The 24,458-nt window shown below is 40.5% G+C and overlaps 2 protein-coding genes across 3 annotated transcripts in view; one reads left to right on the top strand and one right to left on the bottom strand.

Moving 5' to 3' along the window:
* The window catches only part of Cnot6 (CCR4-NOT transcription complex subunit 6), a 41,049-nt gene extending 29,060 nt beyond the window's left edge, over nucleotides 1-11,989 (top strand). For both annotated transcript variants that reach the window (XM_021177137.1, XM_021177136.1), the window contains exons 7-12: nucleotides 1,894-2,051; nucleotides 3,025-3,179; nucleotides 3,886-4,040; nucleotides 5,028-5,258; nucleotides 7,182-7,384; nucleotides 9,136-11,989. In XM_021177137.1, the coding sequence (XP_021032796.1) occupies nucleotides 1,894-2,051; nucleotides 3,025-3,179; nucleotides 3,886-4,040; nucleotides 5,028-5,258; nucleotides 7,182-7,384; nucleotides 9,136-9,348 (1,115 nt within the window). In that variant the 3' untranslated portion in view covers nucleotides 9,349-11,989. The remainder of the gene's footprint in view (nucleotides 1-1,893; nucleotides 2,052-3,024; nucleotides 3,180-3,885; nucleotides 4,041-5,027; nucleotides 5,259-7,181; nucleotides 7,385-9,135) is intronic.
* Nucleotides 11,990-19,643: 7,654 nt separating this feature from the next.
* Nucleotides 19,644-21,243, bottom strand: Scgb3a1 (secretoglobin family 3A member 1). Its single transcript, XM_021178361.2, has 3 exons — nucleotides 21,045-21,243; nucleotides 20,153-20,388; nucleotides 19,644-19,783 (listed from the first exon to the last, which is right to left on the bottom strand). The coding sequence occupies exons 1-3, from the start codon at nucleotides 21,097-21,099 to the stop codon at nucleotides 19,760-19,762; spliced, it is 315 nt and encodes a 104-aa protein (XP_021034020.1). The 5' UTR covers nucleotides 21,100-21,243; the 3' UTR covers nucleotides 19,644-19,759.
* Between the last annotated feature and the right edge of the window lie 3,215 nt (nucleotides 21,244-24,458).

Genomic DNA, 24,458 nt, shown 5'->3' with positions numbered 1-24,458 from the left:
TCCTGGAACTCACTCTGTAGACCAGGCTGGCCTCGAACTCAGAAATCCGCCTGCCTCTGCCTCCCAAGTGCTGGGATTAAAGGCGTGTGCTACCACCGCCCGGCGGTAGCCCTGTTTTTTAAAAATAATTTTTTTTATCAGGTCTTGATAAACCTAAAAGTATTGTTGACAGTGCTTCAAATTATGAACAATATTTAAGGTTGATTTAAAGGTTTTTATAAGTTGATTAGATTCGGGAAATAATGATAAAGATTTAGTTCTGTAGTGCATTGCTTCTTAACCAGGAAGCAATTTGTCTTTGGAGGACATGTGTAGAGTTTTTGCTACACCGCTACGTACTCCTGGTTGGACACATGTGCATACTCCAGGAGTCACCCTGGATCGCAGATGAAAGACACACACACACACAAGCTTATTTTTACTGTGCTTTTTTTAGCTCAGTGGCTGGACACTTCTAAGCCTCTCGCGGCTAACATGCCCTTATCTTTACTCCCAGTTCAACACCTCTAATTCTTCCCTCAGCTTAGTTGCCCAGTTGTTTACTCCTTGCTCAGCACCCTAAATCTGCCCTCAGCTTAGTTATGTTTCTAGTCTCCTGCCTGCTATCCCAGGCTCAGTTGGGGAAGGGGCCAATGGCCACTCCACCCAAGATCTCACATAGCTGGTGGCTCTTTGTCCTACCGAATGAAATATGAGTCCTGAATGCCTTTCCTCTTCTGGCCACTGCTAGCCTGCCTGTGGGTAACTGGAAGCGCCGCCTCTTCTGCCCAGCCATTGGCTGCTAGCATCTTTATTGATTGATCAAGAACCAATTGGGGAACAGGACCCTCAGCATTACTTGCCATTCAGAGCATCAGAACCACCCCCTACAGACATGTATCAGTCACTCTTGGCCATTCTGATTGTCAAACCTGGGAGAAATACAATATGGAGAAATAGGATTGAAGTCAGGGACACAGCTAAATATCCCACGGTACCTGTCCAAGTCAGCCCCTATAAGAGAAAACTTAGCCACCTCCGGCTCTTGACCTTTTGTATCAGTCAGAGTCCCATCTTTCTCCATTGGAGGTTTCCATGTGCTGATGGTTCTAAAGGTGCTTAATAGTAGGGAAATGAACGATAGCTTTCTTACATGAGAGGGAAGTGGAACTGATGGCCTTTACTGTCTTTTCAACCTGAGTTTTATGGGAAGAGTTTAGTTCTCAGAGTCTGTTTAACAGCATTTGGCTGATGACGTGCCTGACCTTGTGAGTGGATTAAGACACAGGCTACTTTGTTTCATGGCACTTTGCATTATTTTACTTCATAGATAGTTAAATTGTTTGGGCTTTTGTTGTAGCCCTGTGTCAGCCCAGTCTACCATTGCCATTCCTCTTGTAGCCAAGACAAAATTTTCTTAGAAATAAAATATTTCTTAGTCTATGTGTCTAAGAGAGTGCTGTTCTATAGATTATTATGAAAGACTTTTGCCTGCCCCAAGAAGCCAGAAGTAACCCCTGTGATTTGCTGTTACTTACTCATTCTGTTTTAGTGTTCTGAAGCCAAACTCACATACAGTCTCCAAGCTAGTCTGCAGTTAGTCTATAGGGAAAAGAAAATTGGGGAGCCTGTTAAGGAAACTGCGTGTCAAGTTTCTGTATTCTGCATTTACAGTTAGTGGCATAGAAGAAATAAGGAGTCTTGGTTTGTCCAGTTTTTAGGTTCTATAGATAATAAGCACATTGTATCCTATTTGGTTCATCTACCTTTACATCATTTATTTTTCTTGAGTAATAGCTTTTCAGTGACTGTATGTTGAGTGGTTAAGTCTGACTTAACATAGTGAGGACTATTGCTGAAATAAATATGGTTGTTTTTTCTGCCACGTGTGTGAATAAGTTATCTTTCCTACAGCCTTGTTTTCTGTCATGTGCTATAATGTTCTTTGTGATAAATATGCGACCCGGCAGTTATACGGCTACTGTCCATCATGGGCACTAAATTGGGACTACAGGAAAAAGGCCATTATTCAAGAAATTTTGAGCTGCAATGCTGATATTATAAGTCTTCAGGTAAGACATATAGAAGACTCTTAAGTTACATGACCCTCCAAACCAGGACAAAATAAGAAGCAATTACACTTGAATATATTATGCTGATATATTTGAAATGCCAGCTTCAGCGGCCCTTAAAATCCTGGCTTTTTCTGGTTTGGGTGATTGTGAGAAAAGTCAACTGTCCTGCTGTGCATCCTTCTGTGGTGTCAAATAAAACAAATGGGTTCAGTTAGGTTTTAAACATTCATTGGTAGGACCTTCCCTCCCTTGTCCAGTGTTCCTTTGTACTGCATTGGAATTGGGTGGCAAAGTTACTGAAGTTGTGCCATTGTCTCGATATATTCTCACTTTACCAGCACTGTTACTAGGAAATTATGGTGAAGTGGGAAAAGATTGGACTGTCTGCACAGTAACTAGGCTTTTTTGCCCAAATCTTACAATAAGTAATACAGTGTTGGTCAGTTTGCTTTCTTTTTCTGGGTCTAGAATTACAATCTGTGACATCTGCAGTTCCTTCTTGTGTGGTCCTTGTTCCATCAGCTCTAAGACATGAATATACATGTGTAGGTGAACATGTCTTTCTTTTTTTAAAGGAACTATTTATTTGTTTATTTTATAAATATGAGTACACTTTCACTGTCTTCAGACACACCAGAAGAGGACATCGGATCCCATTACAGATGATCATGAGCCACCATGTGGTTGCTGGGAATTGAACTCAGGACCTCTGGAAGAGCAGTCAGTGTTCTAAACCAGAGCCATCTATCTCTCCAGCTCTATGCTTTCATTTTGCTTCTAGTCTATAAAGAACTAGCATTGGCAACTGATACAGTAAAGTCTTTAGTTTTAGATAAATTACATTTTGAAGATGTTCCATTCTTTAATCTATAACTTGGTCTGTTGAAAAATATTACTTCAGGCTATACATATGGGGTGTATAGGTCAGATCTTTATCTTTGAAGTAACTTTGCTGGTTATGATTTTTCAGGAAGTTGAAACAGAGCAGTATTACAGTTTTTTTCTGGTAGAACTGAAAGAACGTGGCTATAATGGATTCTTTAGTCCAAAGTCTCGAGCTCGGACTATGTCTGAACAAGAACGGAAGCATGTTGATGGCTGTGCAATATTCTTCAAGACGGAAAAGTAAGCCTAAGCTGATTTCTTAAAAAGTAGGATAGTGTCCTCAGTATTTGCAGGGTGGGGCTAAGGGTGTAGCAACTTACTGATAAATAAGAGAAAAGAAGTGCTATATTATTGACGAAAACATGACTATTTAAAAATAAAGGGTCTTGGTTTTTGTTTTGTTTTTTAAATAACTTGTTTTGGGGGCATATTGAGAGTACTGCTGTTTCTTTGGGTGGTTTACTAGGGATTTTATTCTGCTGTTAATTGAAATATTTCGCAAGTAATCTTCCCTCTTGGAAAGCTATGTTTTGGGAAGATAATTGTTTAAAAATTATGAGATGAAATATTTCAGCAGTGATGGTAAAGATGACCAGCTATACCGTGCTAAGTTGTAAAGGTATTTCCAGGTCTTATCTGTAGATCTGTAACAAACTGAAAGCAACTCTTAAGATGTAGGAATATACGTCAGTGTTTAGAGTCTGGGGATATATACCAGTGTTAGAGAATTTGCCTAACATGCACGGTGAGTTCAATCTCAGTAACACAAGACAAGCCAGGTTAGGCTGGAAACAGCCTTAAGTGAATTTGGGGAGCTTGGTACTGTGGAGAATTTTCCACAATGTGACTGAAGTGATTTTTGTATCTGGTAATAAAGTTTTAGAGAAAGACTCTTCCCTCAGAGCTAATGTCTTACTCCCGATCCCATGTTTATGCTTTGTTTCAGATTCACTTTGGTTCAGAAACACACAGTTGAATTTAATCAGCTAGCAATGGCGAATTCAGAAGGGTCTGAAGCCATGTTGAACAGAGTCATGACAAAGGATAACATTGGAGTTGCAGTACTGCTAGAACTTCGAAAGGAATTGATTGAAATGTCATGTGAGTGATGGCTTCACTGCCTGTAAAATTGACACTCCCGTCTTCCCAAATTTAATAGTTCCAAGTAGATACCTTCAAAACAGAAATCTCTGTGTTTAATAGGCTGGTCCAACACCTGACTATTTGTCTTTTCTAAATATCATATATCATTTTCTCTATCACAAGGCTAAAAGATGAGAAATTTGTTGCCCCAAAAAATCATAACCTTGAGAAGGCATAAAGAACAAAGATGTTTTAAGACACTGAGGTAGATAGTAATTGACACAGCTGCTCAGGGATAAGAATTCATAAGCGCCCATGATTTCTTATCAGCGAGGGTGTTTGGTAAAGCTAACTTTTTATGAGTCAGTAATTATGCTAAGGGTCTTGAGTTTGGGGAAGGTTGACTACTTTTAAAAGTTAAGAGGGTTGTATACCCTGACAACCGAAACTTCCATCACTGAAGTTGCTGCAAACTAGGATGTTCCTCTCAGAAGTGAAGAATATTGATAAAGCCTCTTAGAGCCTCAAATTCTGCTTGTGGAATGGACAGATCTGAATTCTTTTCCATTCTTTGTTGTGGAATTTGGGATATTTAATTTAAAGATAACATCTAGTGACTGAGGATCATGTCCCAATGCTAGTATTTGCAGAGTCTACACAAGATCTGTGTTCATTCTCCAGTTCTGAGGAAATAAACAGGCCAAAGAATTTATAACTGGTAAAAAGTGCATATCTAAGAAAATTTAGATTTAATATGAGAGACTGGATTTAGTACTTCAAAAAATAGCTGGCATGAGCTGTCTATCTAGGTAGGCATTAGTGCTGGAAGTATCAAACTAATGTAGAAATCAGTTCTTAGCTTTGTTGTGTATCAGATTCAGTGATTGGGTAGGAAATTGTTAGATACGTTAGATTATCTTCTGAAATTTCATTTGTTTTCAGACACTGTAAGAAGCTGTAGACCAATGAGCAGGTTATGTCTGTTTTATTTTTAATCTATTATAGCTGGAAAACCACATCTGGGAACAGAAAAACAACTTATTCTCGTGGCTAATGCTCATATGCATTGGGACCCTGAGTACTCAGACGTGAAGTTGGTACAAACTATGATGTTCCTCTCAGAAGTGAAGAATATTATTGATAAAGCCTCTCGGAGCCTCAAGTCCAGCGTATTGGGAGAATGTGGAACTATTCCTCTTGTGTTATGTGCAGATCTGAATTCTTTGCCAGACTCTGGTGAGAAAAGTAATATTTTCTATGGAATGGCTACTTTTTGATTTACAGATTTTTTTTTATATATAAAGAACCTATGTGCATATCTGTGCACAAGTGCATGTGTGTGTCCAGGTTTTCATAAGGATCAAAGAACAGCTTTATGCAGTTAATCCTGCCATCCGCCACTACACGGGCTCTGAAGGTAGAACTCGGGTGATCAGGCTTTTGGGACAAGCACCTTCACCTGCTGAGCCGTCTCAGCAGCCTATTATGTTTTGTTTGTTTGTTTGTTTGTTTGTTTTTTGATAATTCAGAATTTAGTCTAAAAGAAAATTCATTTTGTAGTGGCAGCTGTGTACAGGTTTTACAATTTTTTTTCTATAAGATGGGCAACAGGGAAAGGGCATTCTGAAGTAGTGGTATAGAAACCTATGGAAGTGATGATAGGTGCTGCTCATTCATTCTCTCTGTGATCTCCCCTTCCCTGACTCCTCACCCCCTACCCCCCTTTTTTTTTGAGGCTGGTTTTTAAACTCAAGAAATCTTTCTAAGTAGGTATAACCACAGGACACGTGTCACCATCCCCCCAGATTCCAGGCTGATGACTTGAAATGGCTTGTTAGAAACAGGTTTTGTTTTGTTTTAATTTCCCTGAGACATTTATAATCCAGACTGTTTAGAAGCTGTAAAGATAACTTCTTTGGGATTCTAGCTGGTGGTAAACTATGACCACAGTTATATTTGACTAACTTACAGAATCCCAAATTTTGTTTCTTCTGATGACTTTTATAAAAAGTATATCTTAGAAATTAAGACCTTTTATCATAAAGATAATCTTTGTTTTATATGATACAACAAAAAAGAACAAGACCCTTGATCTTGATTTTTTTTGTCATTAAGTAGGACTCTGAAAGCCTGATCTTATTAAATACTTCCTCTGGATAAGTAGCACAGAGAATAAACCCGATCCCTTTTAGTAGCAAACTAGACAGTTCACTGTGTTCCAGCTCTGTTCATTTTCTCATCGGACAGTATGCATGTATAACTATATTGATAGTTGTCAAGTATGATAATACATTATTATTATTATTATTATTATTATTATTATTACTATTATTAACAGAGCCATGAGGAAGAAACTTAAATTTTGTTTTCATGGGCAACAAAAAGTGCCTGAGAACTCTAGTCCTTTAGCCCTGTGCCATCAAGTCCTTAAGCAGTCTGGGATCCTTGCTGCTGAAGAGTGGGGATTCTTAGAGCTCCATATGCTGCTCCACACTCTAATTGCAAAATATTGGAGGGAATGAGGGATGGGAAGGTTAAAATATGCTTGTAGAGCCTACTTTATGATTAAGAGTTTAAGAAAATAGTGAAGTTGCTCTTTAACTTGATGACATTCTGTTCCACAGTTTGGTGGGATAATAAGATGACACATAAAGGGCTCGAGAGGTGGCTCAATGGTTAAGAGCACTGACAGCTCTTCCAAAGGTCTTGAGTTTAAATCCCAGCAACCACATGGTGGCTCACAACCATCTGTAATGAGATCTGACGCCCTCTTCTGGTGTGTCTGAAGACAGCTACAGTATACTTACATATAACAATAAATAAATCTTTAAAAAAAAAAAGATGACACGTAAAACCCCGAGTCAGGTTGCGTAGCCCTGTGGATAGTTGAGGACATGAGGGAACCTGTATACTATTTTGATTGTGATCTTCTCTTAAGTCTGAAGTTAAGCGGGAATATTCTAGTCATTTGTTTGATTTAACCATAGAAGGATTTGGGAAGACACATCTATTTGTCAGATAGTTTTAAACAAACTAAAATGTAAAATATTTGGGTATTATAATTTCATAAGGCTGAATTTGGACAGATGATGACAAATTACGAATTTTGTTTTCTGTGTGGTATATTTGACAAATGTCAGTGCATTTCTGTTTGTTTAGGTGTTGTTGAGTATCTGAGCACCGGTGGGGTGGAAACAAATCATAAAGACTTCAAGGAACTGAGGTACAATGAAAGTCTCACAAACTTCAGCTGCAATGGGAAGAATGGGATGACCAATGGAAGGATCACTCATGGTTTCAAGTTAAAGAGTGCCTATGAGAATGGCCTGATGCCTTACACCAATTATACATTTGATTTCAAGGTGAGCTTTCACAGCCTCATTTTTATCAGCATGTCTTGTAGCTTCTTAAGTCTTAAATACCAGTGTATGCTCTGACTGGAACTGAGCAGCAAGAGTCACTCTTCTGGAGACAAGCACAGACGAGATTGGTGTCAGTCTTTCTAGATAACCTAGCAGAATGGTCTCCAGAGTAAAAGTCAGGTGAAAGGTGGCTGCAAGGCAGCCCTTGGTTATTCTTTGCTCTTTTTGACATTTATTTCTTAAATACTGGTCACTAAAAGCCATATACTGTAGTATGTACTTTGTGTTCTTCTGTCACACTTTAACTGAAATGCCTTTGAATGCCAAAAGGTGGATTACCGTAGCCACTTTTAAACATTGTGTGTGTGTGTGTGTGTGTGTGTGTTCTGTGCAGGGAATTGAATGCAGGGTCTCAAATTTACTAGGCAAGTGTTCTTAAGCTTGTCCCTAGTCTTGGTTTTGAAAGTATGTTATGTGTTCTATTACACAGTTGCTCTATTATACAGCTAATAGCTTGCAGCATGGACACCTTTTCTCAATAATTATCATTTTAGTACTGCTGATGGTTTATATTCACAGGCAGGTTGATTATTGGGAAGACAAGGGTGGTGACCAAAGTAGAGAAGACATTTTTGTTTTGTTTTTTGTTTGTTTGTTTAACTGAGATGGGAAGAAAACACTTGAATATGCTTTACTGTCCTTAGCTGAACACATGAGAGAGGAGGGTGAAGCTAATGGAGGCGAGCCCCCAAACCGGCATATTCACTCCTGTGTGCCATGTTACCTAGTAGTGCTGAAGATACACAAAATGGACATAGGTCTGCACTCGGGCAGCTCTGACGGAGTGGGAAAGACATCTTGTTTTTGTTTGAGGCAGGGTCACACTACACAGCCCACAGTTGCCTCAGATTCTTCCTCCTCTTAGCTTCCTAAGTGATGGCATTACAAGTGTGCAGCAGCACACTTCATGTAAAAAGCGAACCTTGGATCAGGTAACTTCCTGTTACTGTGATAAAACGCTTGGGGTTGTTACTTTTTTTTTTTTTTAAGGTTTATTTTAGCTCTTCTTTTTGAAGGTTTTTGTACATAATCAAGTTGTACTGTGGCTGTGGGCCTCTCTCTGTATTGGGAAAGAGTGTCATAGTGAGGACATCTGATAGAGCAGATTGCTCACCTTGGCTGCCAGTAAGAAAACATGGAGAAAGGAAGAGGAAGAGTTAGGGTCTCATAATCCTATTCGACAGTGTATTTCTAGTGACCTAAAGACCTCCCTGAAGGTTCTTGGCATCTCCCGGCAGCACTGCCTGGGGTACCAAGCCTTTAACATCTGGACCTTTGGGGGGCACATTTAAGAAGATTATAGTCAGTCTCAACAATATAAATGAGTATGTCCCTATACTTTAACATTAGCAAGGGAAAAGAACAGTATTGGAGGTGAAGGGGTGACTGCAGGACTTAGGAGGGTTTGGTGCTTGGTAAGGAGCTAGCCAGGTGGCAAGGAGAACATGGTTGCTTGTAGGTTGTTAGGAGAGAGCTTATCTATCCAGGACTGGTTGGTTTTGCACAATTTGACTCTTTCTGTTTTCTGTTTTTCTTATGTAGGGCTACATGTGTTGCGCATACTGTCGTTTCTTCAACTTAGCAAATTGCTTTTGTTTACGAAATAAAACGTCTGAAGCTATATCTTGAAAACAGTTGTTATTTCAGTGTTTCCTTGATTGGAGCTTACCATTTTTATTGTTGTTTTCCAGGGTATAATTGACTACATCTTCTATTCTAAACCTCAGCTGAATACTTTAGCCATCCTGGGACCTCTGGATCACCATTGGCTAGTCGAGAATAACATCAGCGGCTGCCCACATCCACTTATTCCCTCTGACCACTTCTCACTTTTTGCACAATTGGAGCTCTTACTGCCTTTCCTGCCCCAAGTTAATGGCATTCACCTTCCTGGCAGGAGGTAGTCATGTACTTTCAGAGGACCTCAGATTTACTTGTAAACTCGTGAAAATCTGAATATAGGGGAGTGAGGTATGGCCACTAGGGATTTTTCTCAATGATCATTTGAATTTTCAGTCTGGTTATTTGATAAAGGGTATAGTATGAAAGCCAGGTGCTAGCAACAGACAAATTCTGAGCCCAGTGTACTTTATATACTGCTAGACAGGGACTGGTGTGTTTACACCTTTTAATTTGTTACAAGTAATTTTCCTGTTTCTTCTCTCCAATGTGTTTTGTCATGCCTTGAAATAGGAAGATGTGTGAGCAGTGTGCTGTTTGCACAGAAATCCACAGCACTGTTTTCTGAGGCCAGTAGTAACATCAGAGACCGTTCTTCCAGACTTTACTCCCTCTTTTTTCAGACTTGTTTGTAAAATGTAGAATTTGAATTTAGCCTTTATGATTGTATATGATCCACAGAAGACCTGATTTATGAAGTTTTGTACTAAAAAAAAAAAAAAGCAAAATTGAAAACAGTTGTATTGTAAACTAAGGCTAATTTTTTTTAACCTGTGTCCTATGTGTTCTGAAGGCCAGCTGGTAACAAAGTTGCATCAGACTTTCTCTGCAGTGATTTGCACTGTTGGGGTTTTGTTAGCCCTTTTGTACTACTTTATTTTTAAATTGAGAACATTACTCTTTAAATGTAAGTTTGCTTAGACCTTGGGATATTTTCTTGGACCAGAGGCAACTTATGTATGAATTCCTGAATTTCTATGGAAACTTTCTACCAGGACAGATAAGCTGATCTGTAGGCATTTAATGGACTGAAGATGACAGTTGACATATGTACATTCTGGTATTTTTAAGTCTTTAAGTTTTATGTTAAAAAAAATTACAGCTGCTTAGGTACAGCTTCTAAGTCCTTTCTGAGACATTTTCTGTTCTGTCTCCACTGTGCCTGCCTAAATTTGTTCTCACCGAGCACTGCCTGTGCATGCAGAGAAAATCTGTGCATCTTTTATATTTTTAAAAAACTAACATTTGTGAGAATTTTATGGAAATGCTTTTGTATGAGCTGTGGCTTTTCCTCGTTGTGAAGCGTTGGATAGCACATTCTGGAACATGCTCACGGGTCCTGGGCTTGCTCGCCAGGCCCAAGCACTGCTTCTTGGTGTCCTTGCACCCAGAGTGCCACTATCATGTGTCTTTCTTATTCTCTTAATGTTTTTAAAAAATCATTCCTTTTTTTTTTTAAAGAAGAGTAATTTTCTGTTTATGAAGCAGTATAAATTAGATGCATTTTCAAAACAGTTTCCCTAAGACAATTGTTTGGATCATTTTTAAAGTGACTAAGGAATTTTAGTATGTCAACCAAGATAAAAGTTATACTGTACCCTATATTTTGCCCATAGTGCCATTAGTAGATTAGAGATTAAAGTCACCTTTAACTTTACAAAGTTAACTTGTATATGTTCTGTTCTCAGTCGTTAGTTCTCTCAAAATCAAATGAATTCAGAGGGAACTTGTCTGGCTGCTTTTGTTTCAACTGCAGGCAGTGGAGCAGAAGGACGCCGTGTGGCACTAAGTGAACTGTTGAGTGTTAACAGTTTTATACAGAGACTGAGCCATTTTGGATGACTCAAAATTTTATGAGAAGACATTTAATTGCTTATGCTGTTTTTAAGAGGAAATAAAATTACATACTGTTTAAATAAATGAATTTTTTCTTTTTAAGAAATTCTCTAAAGGTCTTGATATCTTGGACCTTGTTTTTCCTTTAAGGTTTTTTGTTTTGTTTGTTTAATCGTAATTGTAATGTTGGGTTTGTTTGTTGTGGATTTTTACTTTGTTTAAGTTGTGCTGGCACCAAACACGTCCAGTTTGTAATCAACAGGTTGGTGTAGAACCAGTACATAACTTCCAATGGCTTTTTGTCCTGTCTTGCCCCCACCCCCACCCGTCTCTGTCTCTGTAAAGTGTGAATATGAGATGTATTGACTCGATTTTCTTAAACACTGTGTTGGTAGTGTGCATCATGACAATTTCCAGGGAAGGTGGGCTGATGGGACTGAGGACCCACTTTTCCTGTGACGTTTCCTGCTAAGAGCAGCACAGGTCCGGAGAGTGTGGTGCCGGGAGAGGGGAGGAGCACTTACTCATCTCTGCATTTGTTAGTGGATGATGTATTCCTTTCATGGATGCTGGAACTAGAGTGCACTTGTTAGATGCTAAAGGTTTGAGCTTTACACAAAACATTTCATCTGTATTTGTTACTGTCTACAATATATTTGAATTTGGGGGCAGCATAGTAAGATATAATTGCCTGTTATGTCTTGAAAGTACTTGTTTTGCCTCTTTTAGGCATACTGCATTCTGTGGGTCAGTTTGAACATCTCCACCTTGTTTAGATAGTGATAAGTTGAACAGAGAGTGTAGATTTACAAGTATAATCTTCAAAAGAAAAATATTTTGAATCTATCAAGAAATGTTCACACCAAAATAGACTGATACTTTGTTAAGCAAGGTTTTATGTTTTAAATGCTTTGTGTCCAAAATAATTTCCAAGAAACTATACTTAAAATGCATAAAACTAGTCAGTTTTCATAATGTAGATTATTTTTGAAAAATTCTGTAATAAATATATGTAATGTTTTGCTATAATGTAATTTCAGTGTTCTTGCTGATAAGTACATCTTAGGAGTGTTTTACAGAGTGTTTGGAATATGTTTCCCTTTCTAAAGATGAGCAGATTGGAGGCACTCAAATCTTTGTAAATCTTATGAAGTACAGTTTACAGTATTGGTGGTAATTATTTATGCTTTGAGAATTTAAATAATGTTCATTGAAATTAATTTATGGCATAGTATAAACTAAAGTTCTAGAAGTAAATTGTTGATTGCAGCTTTAATAATCCCAAAACATAGGCATCTCCAAAAATTGTTTTTGTTTGTACTTTTATTTGATTTGGGGTCAACCAGGAAAATTTATTTCATATTAGCACTTTGAAACCTAAAGATATAATTAAATTGGGTAGAATGCACTTCTAAATCTTTAAATTATAATTGAAACCTCTTAAGATTCCATTTTCCAATAATAACATTCATGGTTTAAGAGTTCCACTTTTTCACTATTTAAACTACAGAACTCATTTCCATCATGACTCTGAAGTTTGGTGGTCACGTCATAGAACCAAGCCATGCCAGGCAGGACAGTACAGTCTTCTGATGAGTCAACCATAATAGAACATAAGCAGGTGTCCTCCAACCACAAGCAGTATTTTAAGATGTTTGCTTTATTCCTTTTGGTTACATAAATTTTAAAAACTGGTGTGTTGATGTAGTGTCTAAAATAGAGTAGTCTTTACTCACAGTACGTGATGTTGTGTAATGCACTGGGCTAACTCTTGTTTACCATTTGTGTAACAGAACCCAGCACACTTCTGCACTAAGCTCAAGAATGTCACATCTGCCTAGGCAGCTCTTGATAAGGGTGATGAGAAACTGAATTTACACCGTACGGACTGGTGGTAACAAGGGCTTTTACTGTTCTTTTCAGTGGACTCTTCTTGATCAAATTGTAACTAGCTAGTATTATATTTATATACAGGGTCTCTTTTCCTTACCGATGTATTTTCCTACTCATAGCCAACCAATAAATTCAATATCTGTTTCAAATATTTTAAAAGTGTAGTTTGTACAGCTCTAGCACTAAGGCTTCCAAAACAGGTGTTAATCAGAAGATCGCGCATTTACAGTTCAGAGTCCTCTGGGACAGTCACAGTGCACCCTTCCGGGGTTGGGGAAGTGAGCCGGGGACAGGCACACACGGTACAGTGAAGTGCTATGAACACTTTTCCTCATGGGCTGTGTTATTCTGTAACACTCGGGTGTTGTTGTTGGTTTTTTGTTTTTGTTTTTTTGCCAAAGTTCAATTTTATATTTAGGTTATGGGTCAGACTTTTACGTTTTAGGGTTTTTGTTGTTGCTGTATACCCCGTGGTATAAAAACGAGGTCATGTGATGGAAGGACACTGACATATATTTTAAATAAATGATTTAAATATAGTAGCAAGCATTGTGTTGAGGTTATGATAATTATTAAAGGTCTTATTGTTAATGTCTAAATTTTGTTGTATGTATAACCTTTAAAAAGGTTTTAATTTCCAAGGTTTTCATGAGTGGATTTACAGTTTAAAAACAAAACGTTGAGTTCCTTTCTGAAACTACACCATTCTATTTCAGAGGCTGAGGCAAGAGGGTCGTGGTTTCCAATCATCCCTCTTAAAAAGGAGAGGGAGGAATGACTACTTCCATGGGCTTTGTGTTATGCATGCTGAAAAAAAAATGTTTAAAATCAGACGACTAGAGAGAATGATGTTAGGTTCTTAGAGTAAACACATATTATATAAACCCGAGTATAATATTTGCTGAAAGCAAGTATAAAAACTAAGTATAGTTTGTAAATTCTAACTATTGTTTTTTTTTTTTTTTTTTTTTTTGTGAGGGAATAGTTATCTAAAATATGAGCTGAAAATATATTTAGTATAACATTTTCAGCTTTTAGGTAGCAGTGTTGATGTATATCACAAATCCCCTTTTTTGAGTTTAAATTGATTTTGATAAACTGTTAGAGATAGAGGTAACTACAGAGATTTAAGAGATCCTGTGATCTGCCTCTCCCTCCCTTCCCAAGTGCTGGGGTTAAAGGTGTTCTCTGCCATTCCTGACTTTACAGAGATCATTCTAACCTAACATATATTAGAAGAAAATAAGTTGTAAAAGACAGCCCTTACTAGAATTTTTTGGCAGATTTGAGAGCCTGTTTGTAAGTACATTAGTCACCAGCCAGGTTCCAAGTTCTTGGTTTCTTTGAGATGCAAACTTAAACCACTGTGATCTACCCCATAGTTACTAAATTGGACCCGTCAGGACAAACTTTTTTTTTCTGTGACTATGATCTAAGGCACACTTAAGTGACTGTTGTCAGTATTCTCCAGCCTCTGGGCTCAGACTCAGTGAACACAAGTGGAGAGAACTGGATGAATGGGGGTTAAGCCTTTTTTTTTTTTTTTTTTTGGTATTGATGAACAGTCATTTTGAATTGCAGTATTATGCTTAATTGGGAGAGATTTACAGGAATAATCTCTCACTTGTTTGCAGTCATAACCTAATGCAGTAAATGCCACGTGCATATACTAAGGAGCAACGCAGGTCAAGAGGTGACGTTGTGGCTATGTTTTCAAGGACTAAGAACTTCTTTTCTAGAGGAATGGAGGAATTGTATTAAGCCTTTATGGACTGTCTATGACTTTGGGTGAATTTGGCACATGATGTGGTCCAAGCTCATGGAGTGCGCTTGGACTACATGGGAAGTTTGAACTTTGTTTTATGTGTGGTGTATAGATCCACATGAGGGCTTGACTGGGAAGTAGTGGACCACAATACCTACCTGGACTTAAGCTTTTCTCTAATTCTCTTTAACAAGATGGAAGCTGGGCTGGTGAGATGGCTCAGTGGGTAAGAGCACCCGACTGCTCTTCCGAAGGTCCAGAGTTCAATTCCCAGCAACCACATGGTGGCTCACAACCATCTGTAACGAGATCTGGCTCCCTCTTCTGGAGTGTCTGAAGACAGCTACAGTGTACTTACATATAATAAATAAATAAATCTTAAAAAAAAAAAAACAAGATGGAAGCTTAGTTGGGTCACCACTCCCTTAATTCCATTTAATATCTTCAATCTGGTTATTTCCTTGAACACAGGATTTAGCTGCATTCCACTTCCTGGTACCCCTTTAATCCTTGAACCATACTTTAAAAAAAAATCTGCAAGCATGACTGTAAGCAGCACTATGGAGGAGAGATGAAGTAGTGACCGGCTGCTAGCTTCAGTATGGTTCAGTTGAAAGATGGTGAGCAATAAATGTCCATGGCGCATGTGTACACAGAGAAAGAAAACATACAGAGTAATCCTTTGTCAATCAAAGCAGTCCAAGAACCTTAAATGAGTTTCTTCTATGAGGAATTAGCTCTGTGCCTTAGCCACCCATGGCTTTTAATGACTTGAAGCCTGGCTCTGCACCATGAAATAGCTTTTGTTATTTATGAAGCTTGACTTTTAAAAAAGATTTCTTTTATAAAGATTTGATTTTATATATATGACTACGCTGTAAATGTCTTCAGACACACCAGAAGAGGGACTCAGATCCCACTACAGATGGCTGTGGGCCACCATGTGGTTGCTGGGATTTGAACTCAGGACCTCTGGAAGAGCAGTCAGTGCTCTTAACCACTGAGCCATCTTGTCAGCCCTACTTGTCAGTCTTCATCTGTCTGTAATTCCAGTTCCAGGGAGACCAAAGCTTTCCAAGGACATTCACGCTCATGGTGTACATACTGTCTAACTTACACTTTGTTTTGTCTTTAGAATAATTTCTGGGTTTAATTTTTTTTTTTTTTAATTTGGCTGGGGAAAGAGCTCAGTGAGTAAAGCACTTGCTGCAGAAGCTTGGGGACCTGTGTTAAGATCCACAGCAGCCACATTAATGTATGCCATCTACAGGACCTGTTTTAGGAATAAGATAGATTGACAAGAAGCAGATGAAAAGTGTCACATAAACACAATTAGTTGTCAGTGGTTATGCCAGTCAGACAACACAGGCGTAAATCCTTACCAGAAACTAAGAGTTGCTTGTGATGATGATCAAATCTCACCACAGCACTCCAAACTGGTGGACTAAAGTCAACAGTGAGGAATGGGTTTACAGAGCAGTCCTAGTGGGAACTCTCAAGTGCTGGGCTGCTGATGGCCAGCACCACAGCATAGGAAGACTCATTGAAGAAGACCTGGATTCTGTTTCCAACACCAACTTGGTAACTCACAGCTGGTTGTAACTCCAGTTCTAGCAGGAGGTCCAAAGTATGCCTTCTACAGGACCTGTTTTAGGAATAATAACACTTGTCCCCTCAAGGCACCAGGCACCACACGTGTGGTTTGGTCAACACTTATAAATCAAAAGAAAAACATACTGATACACTTTAAAAACAAAAGTTAAAGGGTTTCAGCTTCTGTTAGATGTAGTGTCCTTTTTTGTATTAATAGCCATTGATAACAATCCTACAACTAACTAGGCATGGTAGAATAGCCCTTTAATCCCTGCATTTGGGAAGCAAGGCAGGTGAGTTCAAAGTCAGCATGGTTTAAATAATGAGTTCCAGGCCAGCTAAGGCTACATAGTGAGGTCCTGTCTCAAATCCTTCATCTAGCTTTTGTTTAAAACAAACTAAACAAAACCCCTAACCTGTAGTAGTCCTTTGCTTCATGTTTTGTGAAAACATCCCTCATCATCAGTTACCCTGTGTTGGATCAGAAAGACAAGGCACATTCTTGATCATTTCATCCATTTTCAGAATAATAAATTAGTTTCCCTACATTCTTTGATGAAAGGTTATCTAATAAGCCATTTATTGCTCAAGACCAAGAAGAACATGGATTTATATACACACTGGACAAGGTTTGTTTGTTTCAGCTATTACTATTAACATTCAAAAATAACCTGATCTCTATGGCCCGTGTATCTTTGAGATGGTCCAGGTAGTCACTGGTAATTTCCTATCTGGTATGAAAGATTGTTACCTCTTACATTTCCTATATGAGGGCTGTACTTAACCATTCATTCAAAGACTTCTGCTTCTTAGAGTGGGAAGTTGCACGTGGAGACCAAAACTGTATACTGCAGGGAGGAATGCTTTTAGCCACTGTCATTTCTGAGTTCTGGGTCATTTCAGGGGACAGAACTGAGAATTTCCCCTCAAAGATAAAATATGTCCATGGTGTTTTGAAAGGAAACTGTTTCCTAATGTCTTGGAATTTGAATGCTTGGTCCCCAGTTTGTGGAGCTGTTTGGGAAGGCTTAGAAGGTATGACCTTGTGGGAGGAGGTGTGTGTCATTGGGAACCAGCTTTGACGTTTCGAAGACCCATGGTATTCCTACTTCACTGTCTCTCTGTTTGTGCTGCCCTTCAAGTTGTGAGCTCACAGCGTCTCCAGTAGTCATGTTGGCTGCTTGCTACCCCACTGCTCCGACACTTAAGCCCCCAGAACTGTGTAGATAAATAAGTAAACCCTTCTCTAGCTTGTCTTGGTCGTGGTGTTTTACCACAGCAATGGAAAAGTCCTAATACGTTAAGTGTTGATAGTTCTAATTCCGTTCTCGTTTGAACCAGAAGGTTTGTACTTCAAATGAATGGCCCTAAGTCAGTGCCTCCCTTTAACTTGGCCAGAACAACTTGGGTTTTGATGACACCTAAACGGACTTTTTTAAGAAATAAAGATCCCTTCATCTCCAGTACTGGGAGTGAGCTCCGGAGTCTTGTGCATGCTGGGTCAGACCTCTACCACTGAGCTCTATTCCCAGTTCATAATTACTCATCCAACTTAGAATGTACCATGGACAGGCTTAGGATAGCAATGCCATGGCTAAGAAAAGTGTGCTGTTACTTAGGCAGTTCTTGTCCTCAGGGTACAGCCTCTTCACTGACATCTTTTTCTTTAATATAGATTGCTTCTGTTGTGGTTATCCTCAGAAACAAAATTAGATTTACTTCTTACTTCTATGTCAAGTTTTAGAGGATTGTCTTTCTAAGAATACATTTATTTGGCTTTGGTAGTAGTCTCGATGGTTACAATGGAAAATTAACAAAATAAGATTTATTTAAGGAAATAGCGCTTTTTAGTTCTTTCTCCCTGCCATTGATCAAAGAAAAGAAAGACACCTTTCTTAACAAATAGAACCTGTCTCGTGGTGCGTTCTCAGAGACACATGTTTATGTGCAGGGATTCTGTTGAAAAAGAGAGAGAGATGGTGTGTGGCCTTTAAAAGATGAAAACTGTAAGCTGGAGCGAGATGGTTCAGAGTGCTTGCTGTTCTTACAGAAGACCTGAGTTCAGTTCTCAGAATCAAGTCCGGCAGCTCATAATCACTAGGAACTCCAGATCTAAGAGATTAGACACTTCCTTAGGCACTCACGCATGTGCATAGACATACACACATATACATAAACAAAAGAAAAACATTAAGGAAAAAGAGAAAGATGAAATTCAGGTACCAGATTGGAGATGACATCTGTGTGAACTGCACACACCCTGGAGTTAACAGTTCTGCCATAGTGTGCGGAAAATTAAGGAATTAGTATTGGGCAGAGGGGACGCTGGGTGCTAATGGAATCACTAAGTGGTGGTCCACGGGAGTTTGAAGACCCTTCAGGTTTGTTCCCTCTTGAAGCCAAGAATCCAGCTCTTTAGGACCTACCCCAGAGAGCTGGTGACAGAAAAAAACCCACTTCAACCAGAAAATGCAGACTTCCTCTGGCTCAGAGTTGTGACCTTGTTGTTCTATGAGGGTGGTTCCCAGAAGGCAACTGTGAGTTGCCAAAACTCTCAAGAGCTATGGAAAGGACCCCGTGAAGGGGAAACTGGGTGACATATGGTGACATCCAGTACAGCCACCCCTTTGCACTCTCCTGACTTCTCAAATAACAGATTTGGGGATCCACCTCCTAGTCAGACCAGGATTATGCTGGTCTCATTTCCCCAGGCACGAGCTGGTCTTGGTCTTATGCTGAATCCTAAGGTCTCTTCTAAACATTTCTTTCTCACTGTCCTGGGGGAGAGTCGCCCGTTTAAGTAGGGTAGCAGAGCTTGGCTCAGACTGGGCTCTTTTATTCAGTACAAGCCCGCCCAATCCCAGGTCTAGTGAGCTTCTGTAGTGTTTCTGTGGAAACTTAGGGTGTGTTATCAGACAATCTCCAGAGTCTGGCCATGTTATTGTTAACAAGAAGTTATCTAGGGACATGTCAGGGTGTCCCCACCTGCTTCACCAGAGTTAGAAAACAGGTCATCTATATGTGTTTGTGACTATTCAGACTAGCGTCTTCCACAAAGAGCCGTACAGTCATAGGTTGCAGTGTATTGAAAATGAAACTCAAGTCTCACCCGAATTCAGGTGGCTTTTTTCTCTACCCTAGTTTTTTATCTCATCACCTCTCCAAATTCGAAAGTTCAAATCCCTGGTTATTTTTATAATAGGAATAGAAAATCCCAATCCCAGCCCTATGTTTGAGTGTAAGAGATCTAAGTAGCTCCAGTTTCTCCCTCTTCCTCTTCCCTCCTCCCTCCCTCCCTCCCTCCCTCCCTCTCTCTCTCTCTCTCTCTCTCTCTTTCTACACACACACACACACACACACACACACACACATATGATACTTTTTGGCTTTCTCCAGGGTTTGACTTTGAGGTAAGAAGACATCAACTGCAAAGCTGCTCTAGCTGTGTTTATTAAGGTACAGAGGAAAGGAGAAAGGTGTGAGCAGCTGGGTTTCCAGCTCTTGTTAAAGAATAACATCTCGTCAGGCAGAATTTTCCCAGGTTCACCTCAACCGAACATTGTCAGGACCCCCTGGAAAAGAGAAGCCAAGCTTGAGAGTGCCCTTCACTGCTACCAAGGATTGCTGAGGAGAGGACCTGGGTACCCGAGCTTACTCAAGACAGGAAGGCATAGCAGCTGGTTCTAGGGAGGGTCTCTGTAAAGCCCATAGGGAGGGAGCCTTAGTACAAACATCATGGCCAGCTGGCAGCCACTTGCGAAAGGTAAACCCTGAACAACTCCTTGGAGTCTTCCCAGTTTTGTTGGATATGGCTTGCTGGAGCAGATCAGGAAGCAAGGGCTCTCTCTCTCTCTCTCTCTCTCTCTCTCTCTCTCTGATGTGGAATGTGGAAGGTGTCTGGGGAGGAGGAAGTAGCCATGCAAGGAAGATGCCCATGTTACCAGCAATGACTTCACAGCTCCTACAGCCTCAGGGCCCAGCTCGGTGACACACTTCCTGGATCCTTCTATGAGAGGATCCAATGGGATGCCCATGCTGGCCAGGATGAACCTCAGGATGGCCAAGTGGCTTAATGGCAGGCTAGGCACAGCCCCTGCCACAGCCTCTGCAGCTGGAGCAAGGGCAGCCACGGGTTCTACCGCAGACTTGGCCAATGAGTCCACGAAGAAAGCAACACCTGCCAACACAAACAGAGAACCTAGGGCCTTCTCAAAGATTCTGAAGACCTAACTCCTCCAGGGAGGGCACCCAAGGGAGAAGTCATAGCCACCCCCCTACTTCTTGATTGATGGCTGCCCTGTGTCAAGGGAGATGGCAACAGAAGTTAGGAAAGGTGGCCATATATTGGGCCCAGGAAGGAGATGGCTACAGAGAGAGAGAGCCATAGGAGATGGGTAAGGTTTTTAGAGTTGGGGACATTCATACTGTGTCTTGCTGATTGAGGGGACATTAACCAGGTTGAGAGCAGATGGGATGAGTGGCGTCAATCCAGGGCTGGCCCTTGAAGATGCCATCAGACTAGTGGGTGAGCTGAAGGTGGGTAGGTGGATAGGTGAGTGAGAGGCAGCTCCAAGGCTCAGGTGGGACTCAGGTTGGGCTGACAGCAGAAAGCTTTAAAGGACCATAGGAAAAGTAGAGGAAACCCTCGAAGGGATAAGCAGAGGAGCATCTGGGTTCCCCTGTAGACAACTCTGCTAAAATAGCTCCCATCAACTTCTGCACAAGAGTGAGGGCTATATGGTAAAAACCAGCTGGAGCAGTCAGTGGCCAGGAAAGAGCAGGTACCAATGGCAGATCCTCCATAGGAGATACTAAGCCCCCAAGGGAACTCACCAGAGTCACTGAGCAGAGCCACACAGAGCACTAGAAAGGTGGTGGTAAGCTTCATGGTAGAATGAGTCTCAGAAGATGCTCTCGGGACCTAAGACAATCTTCTGAAGCTTGGCCCCGATGGGTTCATATATCCAGGAGTGGAACCTCACCCTCCTGGGAAACGTGTTGTTTGCTCAGCTAAAAGGCAGAAAGGCAGCCAACTTCCTCCTCTGGTCAGTGGACCCTGGGAGGCTCGCACATCCCACCTTAGTCCTAGGGATTTCCTCTTGGCAGGGTCTCCTGAACTCAAGTGCTAGGCCTTTCTTCCAGGAACCACGGATGTCCTTTGTCTTCATAGGGCCCACCCAGGCCTACACCTTGATAATGTGGTCTGACTCCACCTCAACCTCGTCACGGTACAGGTCAGGGGCCCATGGCTCGGTGGGAACAGGCTCCCCACGGGCAATTATGTAGGTTCTGGGTCTGGAAGCATGAAGAGCACGGTGTGAATCAGCAGGTCCCAGGGACTCTAGATCTCTCAATGAGCTATTGGTCCCTGGTCCCAGACTATGGAAATGTCACACCATGACAGTCTTCTCAGCTCCTGCTGGTCTGAGAGCACCAATCCATTGAGCCAGAAAGGAATGCCTAATAGCCTGGCTGGGCCACCGGCCTTACTCCTGGCTACATACTTAGTTGGGCCACAGGTAGCTGCTAATGATAAAGAATGATAAAGGGGGGTGGGGGCTGCGACATTTTTCTGTCTTTTAAATCACTCTCAAAGGCAGCAGATGAGCTTGGCATATTTCAGAGTTTCTCTAAAAGCCCTTTCTTGTCTACCACCCGCAGAAATGTAGCAGAGAACGAAGCACGGATACCCTTCCATTAGGCTCATTAGTGGGAAGATGTGACTTCCAGCATTTTAGAATGCCTCCTTCTCAGAAGATGAGCATGCCTTGACTTTTGTAGCTGGGAGGAAAGGGTCTCCCGGGGCCCCTGGGCTGCTGTGAAGACTGCAGATCCCACCTGTTTCCAGCCTGTGGCTTGCGAGCATGCTGACGTTGCCTCTGCCTATTCCTTAGTCTTTTCCTTATTGTTTTGTCTGGGAAGCGTTTGTTAGTCACCATGGAAGTAATTTCAGCGGGAAATGAGTTTTCAGCTTGTGAGATTGCACCTCCTTTCAATGGTTTTCTGGAAGGAACGCAGCCTGTAAGCGTCCATCTGTGTGAATGTAGAGGGCGCCACTGCCACACCCAGAATACCCCGAGCCTCTTCCTCTGAAGGGCGCATCTGAGATGTGGACATTGCTCTGATCAACCACCTTCTTGAAAAGGCAAGCCCAGTTGGCCTGACAGCGGTGTCCCCCAAAACCATCGTTTCACTTTCTGTGACAACTGTAGTCCAAGAACATTAAACAGAAAATCCCACAACAGTTCTCAACTTTCCCAGAATTTTTATCAGGTGTAACCCACCTTGCTTTCTTGCTTTTCCTCCTCTTCTTCCTCTTCCTCTTCCTCCTCCTCCTCCCCCTCCCCCTCTTCCTTCTCCTTTTGTCTTTAAATTTATAATTATGAATACAGATTATCATATGTGAGTTTTACTGTGACATTTCCACACAGCATGTCCAATGCATTGACCATAACTCATTCTTCCAATGCTTTCTTGCCCTCTGTCTTTCTCCTCTACCTGGTCACCTTGCACAGCCTTGTTATTTACTTTTCTGCTTTCAAGATGTGTGTACGTGTGTGCAAGTGTGCATGTGTGTATGCATGCATTTATGTGTGTGAGTTGTCCAAGTCCGAGAGAAAATATGGCAATATTCATGAAAAAACATATTATCTAGTATATGTGTTTGTATATTTTATGATATCTCTTTCTGTGAGTTTCTGATTTTATTTTAAAGATCTGATCAGATGCAAGAGAATAATTGAGTTATCATGTATTTGTTAAGACTTGCTTTAGATTGTAAAATACTATCTATTTTGGAAACGGTTTCAGGAGCTGAAAAGAAGCAAAGTGTATGTTCCTACTAGATGAAATATTCTGTAATGTCTGTTAAATCCATTTAATCTAAGGCAGAGTCTTTCAATCTGTGGATCACAACCCAATGAGAGTCAAACAAACAGGTTGTATATGTATATCAAATATCCTGCATACCATATATTTACATTGTGATTCATAACAATAGCAAAATTACAGTTAGGAAATAACAACAAAAATAATTATATGGTTGAGGGGTCACCACAACATGGGGAACTGTATTTAAGGCATACACCTTTAGTCCTAGCACTCGGGAGCAGGTAAATCTCTGACTACAAGACTAGCGGGTCTACAGAGTGAGTTCCAAGACAGCCAAAGCTACACAGAGAAACCCTGTCTCAAAACAAAACCAACCAACCAAAAAACAAGTAAGTAAATAAATAAATACATTCTGAATTCATTCTTTGTCCAGCATTCTGTCCATTTTGGCATTTTTGGAGTCTCAGTTACTGAAAGGCTATTAATTTTTGGAGGAGTTAAGTTATCCCCCTCCCAACACACACACCCCATGTTTCTTATGTTTCTGTGTTGAGATTTGTGCATATGTCTTGATGGATAATGTCCACTTGCTGGGAGGGTCTCAGTGACTAGCTTCTCTGGAGAACTCCATCCCCAGTATTGTCCAAAGAGGAAGCACTGCTAACAGCAACCACAGTAAGAATAGACCAGACACAGTAATACACTTTACAAAATTAAAAACCATGTTACCGCTGGGCGTGGTGGCGCACACCTTTAATCCCAGCACTCAGGAGGCAGAGGCAGGCGGATTTCTGAGTTCGAGGCCAGCCTGGTCTACAAAGTGAGTTCCAGGACAGCCAGGGCTACACAGAGAAACCCTGTCTCAAAAAACAAAAAAACCAAAAAACAAAAAACAAAACAATGTTACCATTTGGCTGTGTCAAGGAAAGGCACCAAAATGTAGATGAGTGAAAAACTGAAGTTAATGAAAAAAACTGTTACTAAAAAAAGGAAATGTTAGTGGAGAAAAAAATTATGGAAGAAGTAAAATTGTAAAATAGGAAGAAAAATGAGAAAAAAAAGAAAAAGAAAAGTAAAAAGTCCTTTCCAATTTTATGCAGCCATAGAGAGGTGAAATCACATTTTCAGGAAATGGATGCAGCTGGAAATCACTGTGCTAAGGGAAATAAGCATACAGACAAATAGCCATGCTTTCTCCCATATGCGGATCCTAGATGTAGAACTATGTTCTGGTGTGTGTGTGTGTGGGAGGCGGGGTGTGTGTGTATGTTTATGGGTGTGTGCATGTGTATGTATGTTTATGGGTGCGTGTGTATGTGTGTGTATGTTTATGGGTGCGTGTGTATGTGTGTGTATGTTTATGGGTGTGTGTGTGTGTGTTAGTTTTCAGAAAACTACAAAGCAACCATGGCAGGG

The sequence above is a fragment of the Mus caroli genome, chromosome 11 (assembly GCF_900094665.2).
Source record: "Mus caroli chromosome 11, CAROLI_EIJ_v1.1, whole genome shotgun sequence".
NCBI classification, from domain to species: Eukaryota; Metazoa; Chordata; class Mammalia; order Rodentia; family Muridae; genus Mus; species Mus caroli.
The sequence above is the reverse complement of the archived record's forward strand: the minus strand, read 5'-3'. Positions and strand labels throughout refer to the sequence as shown.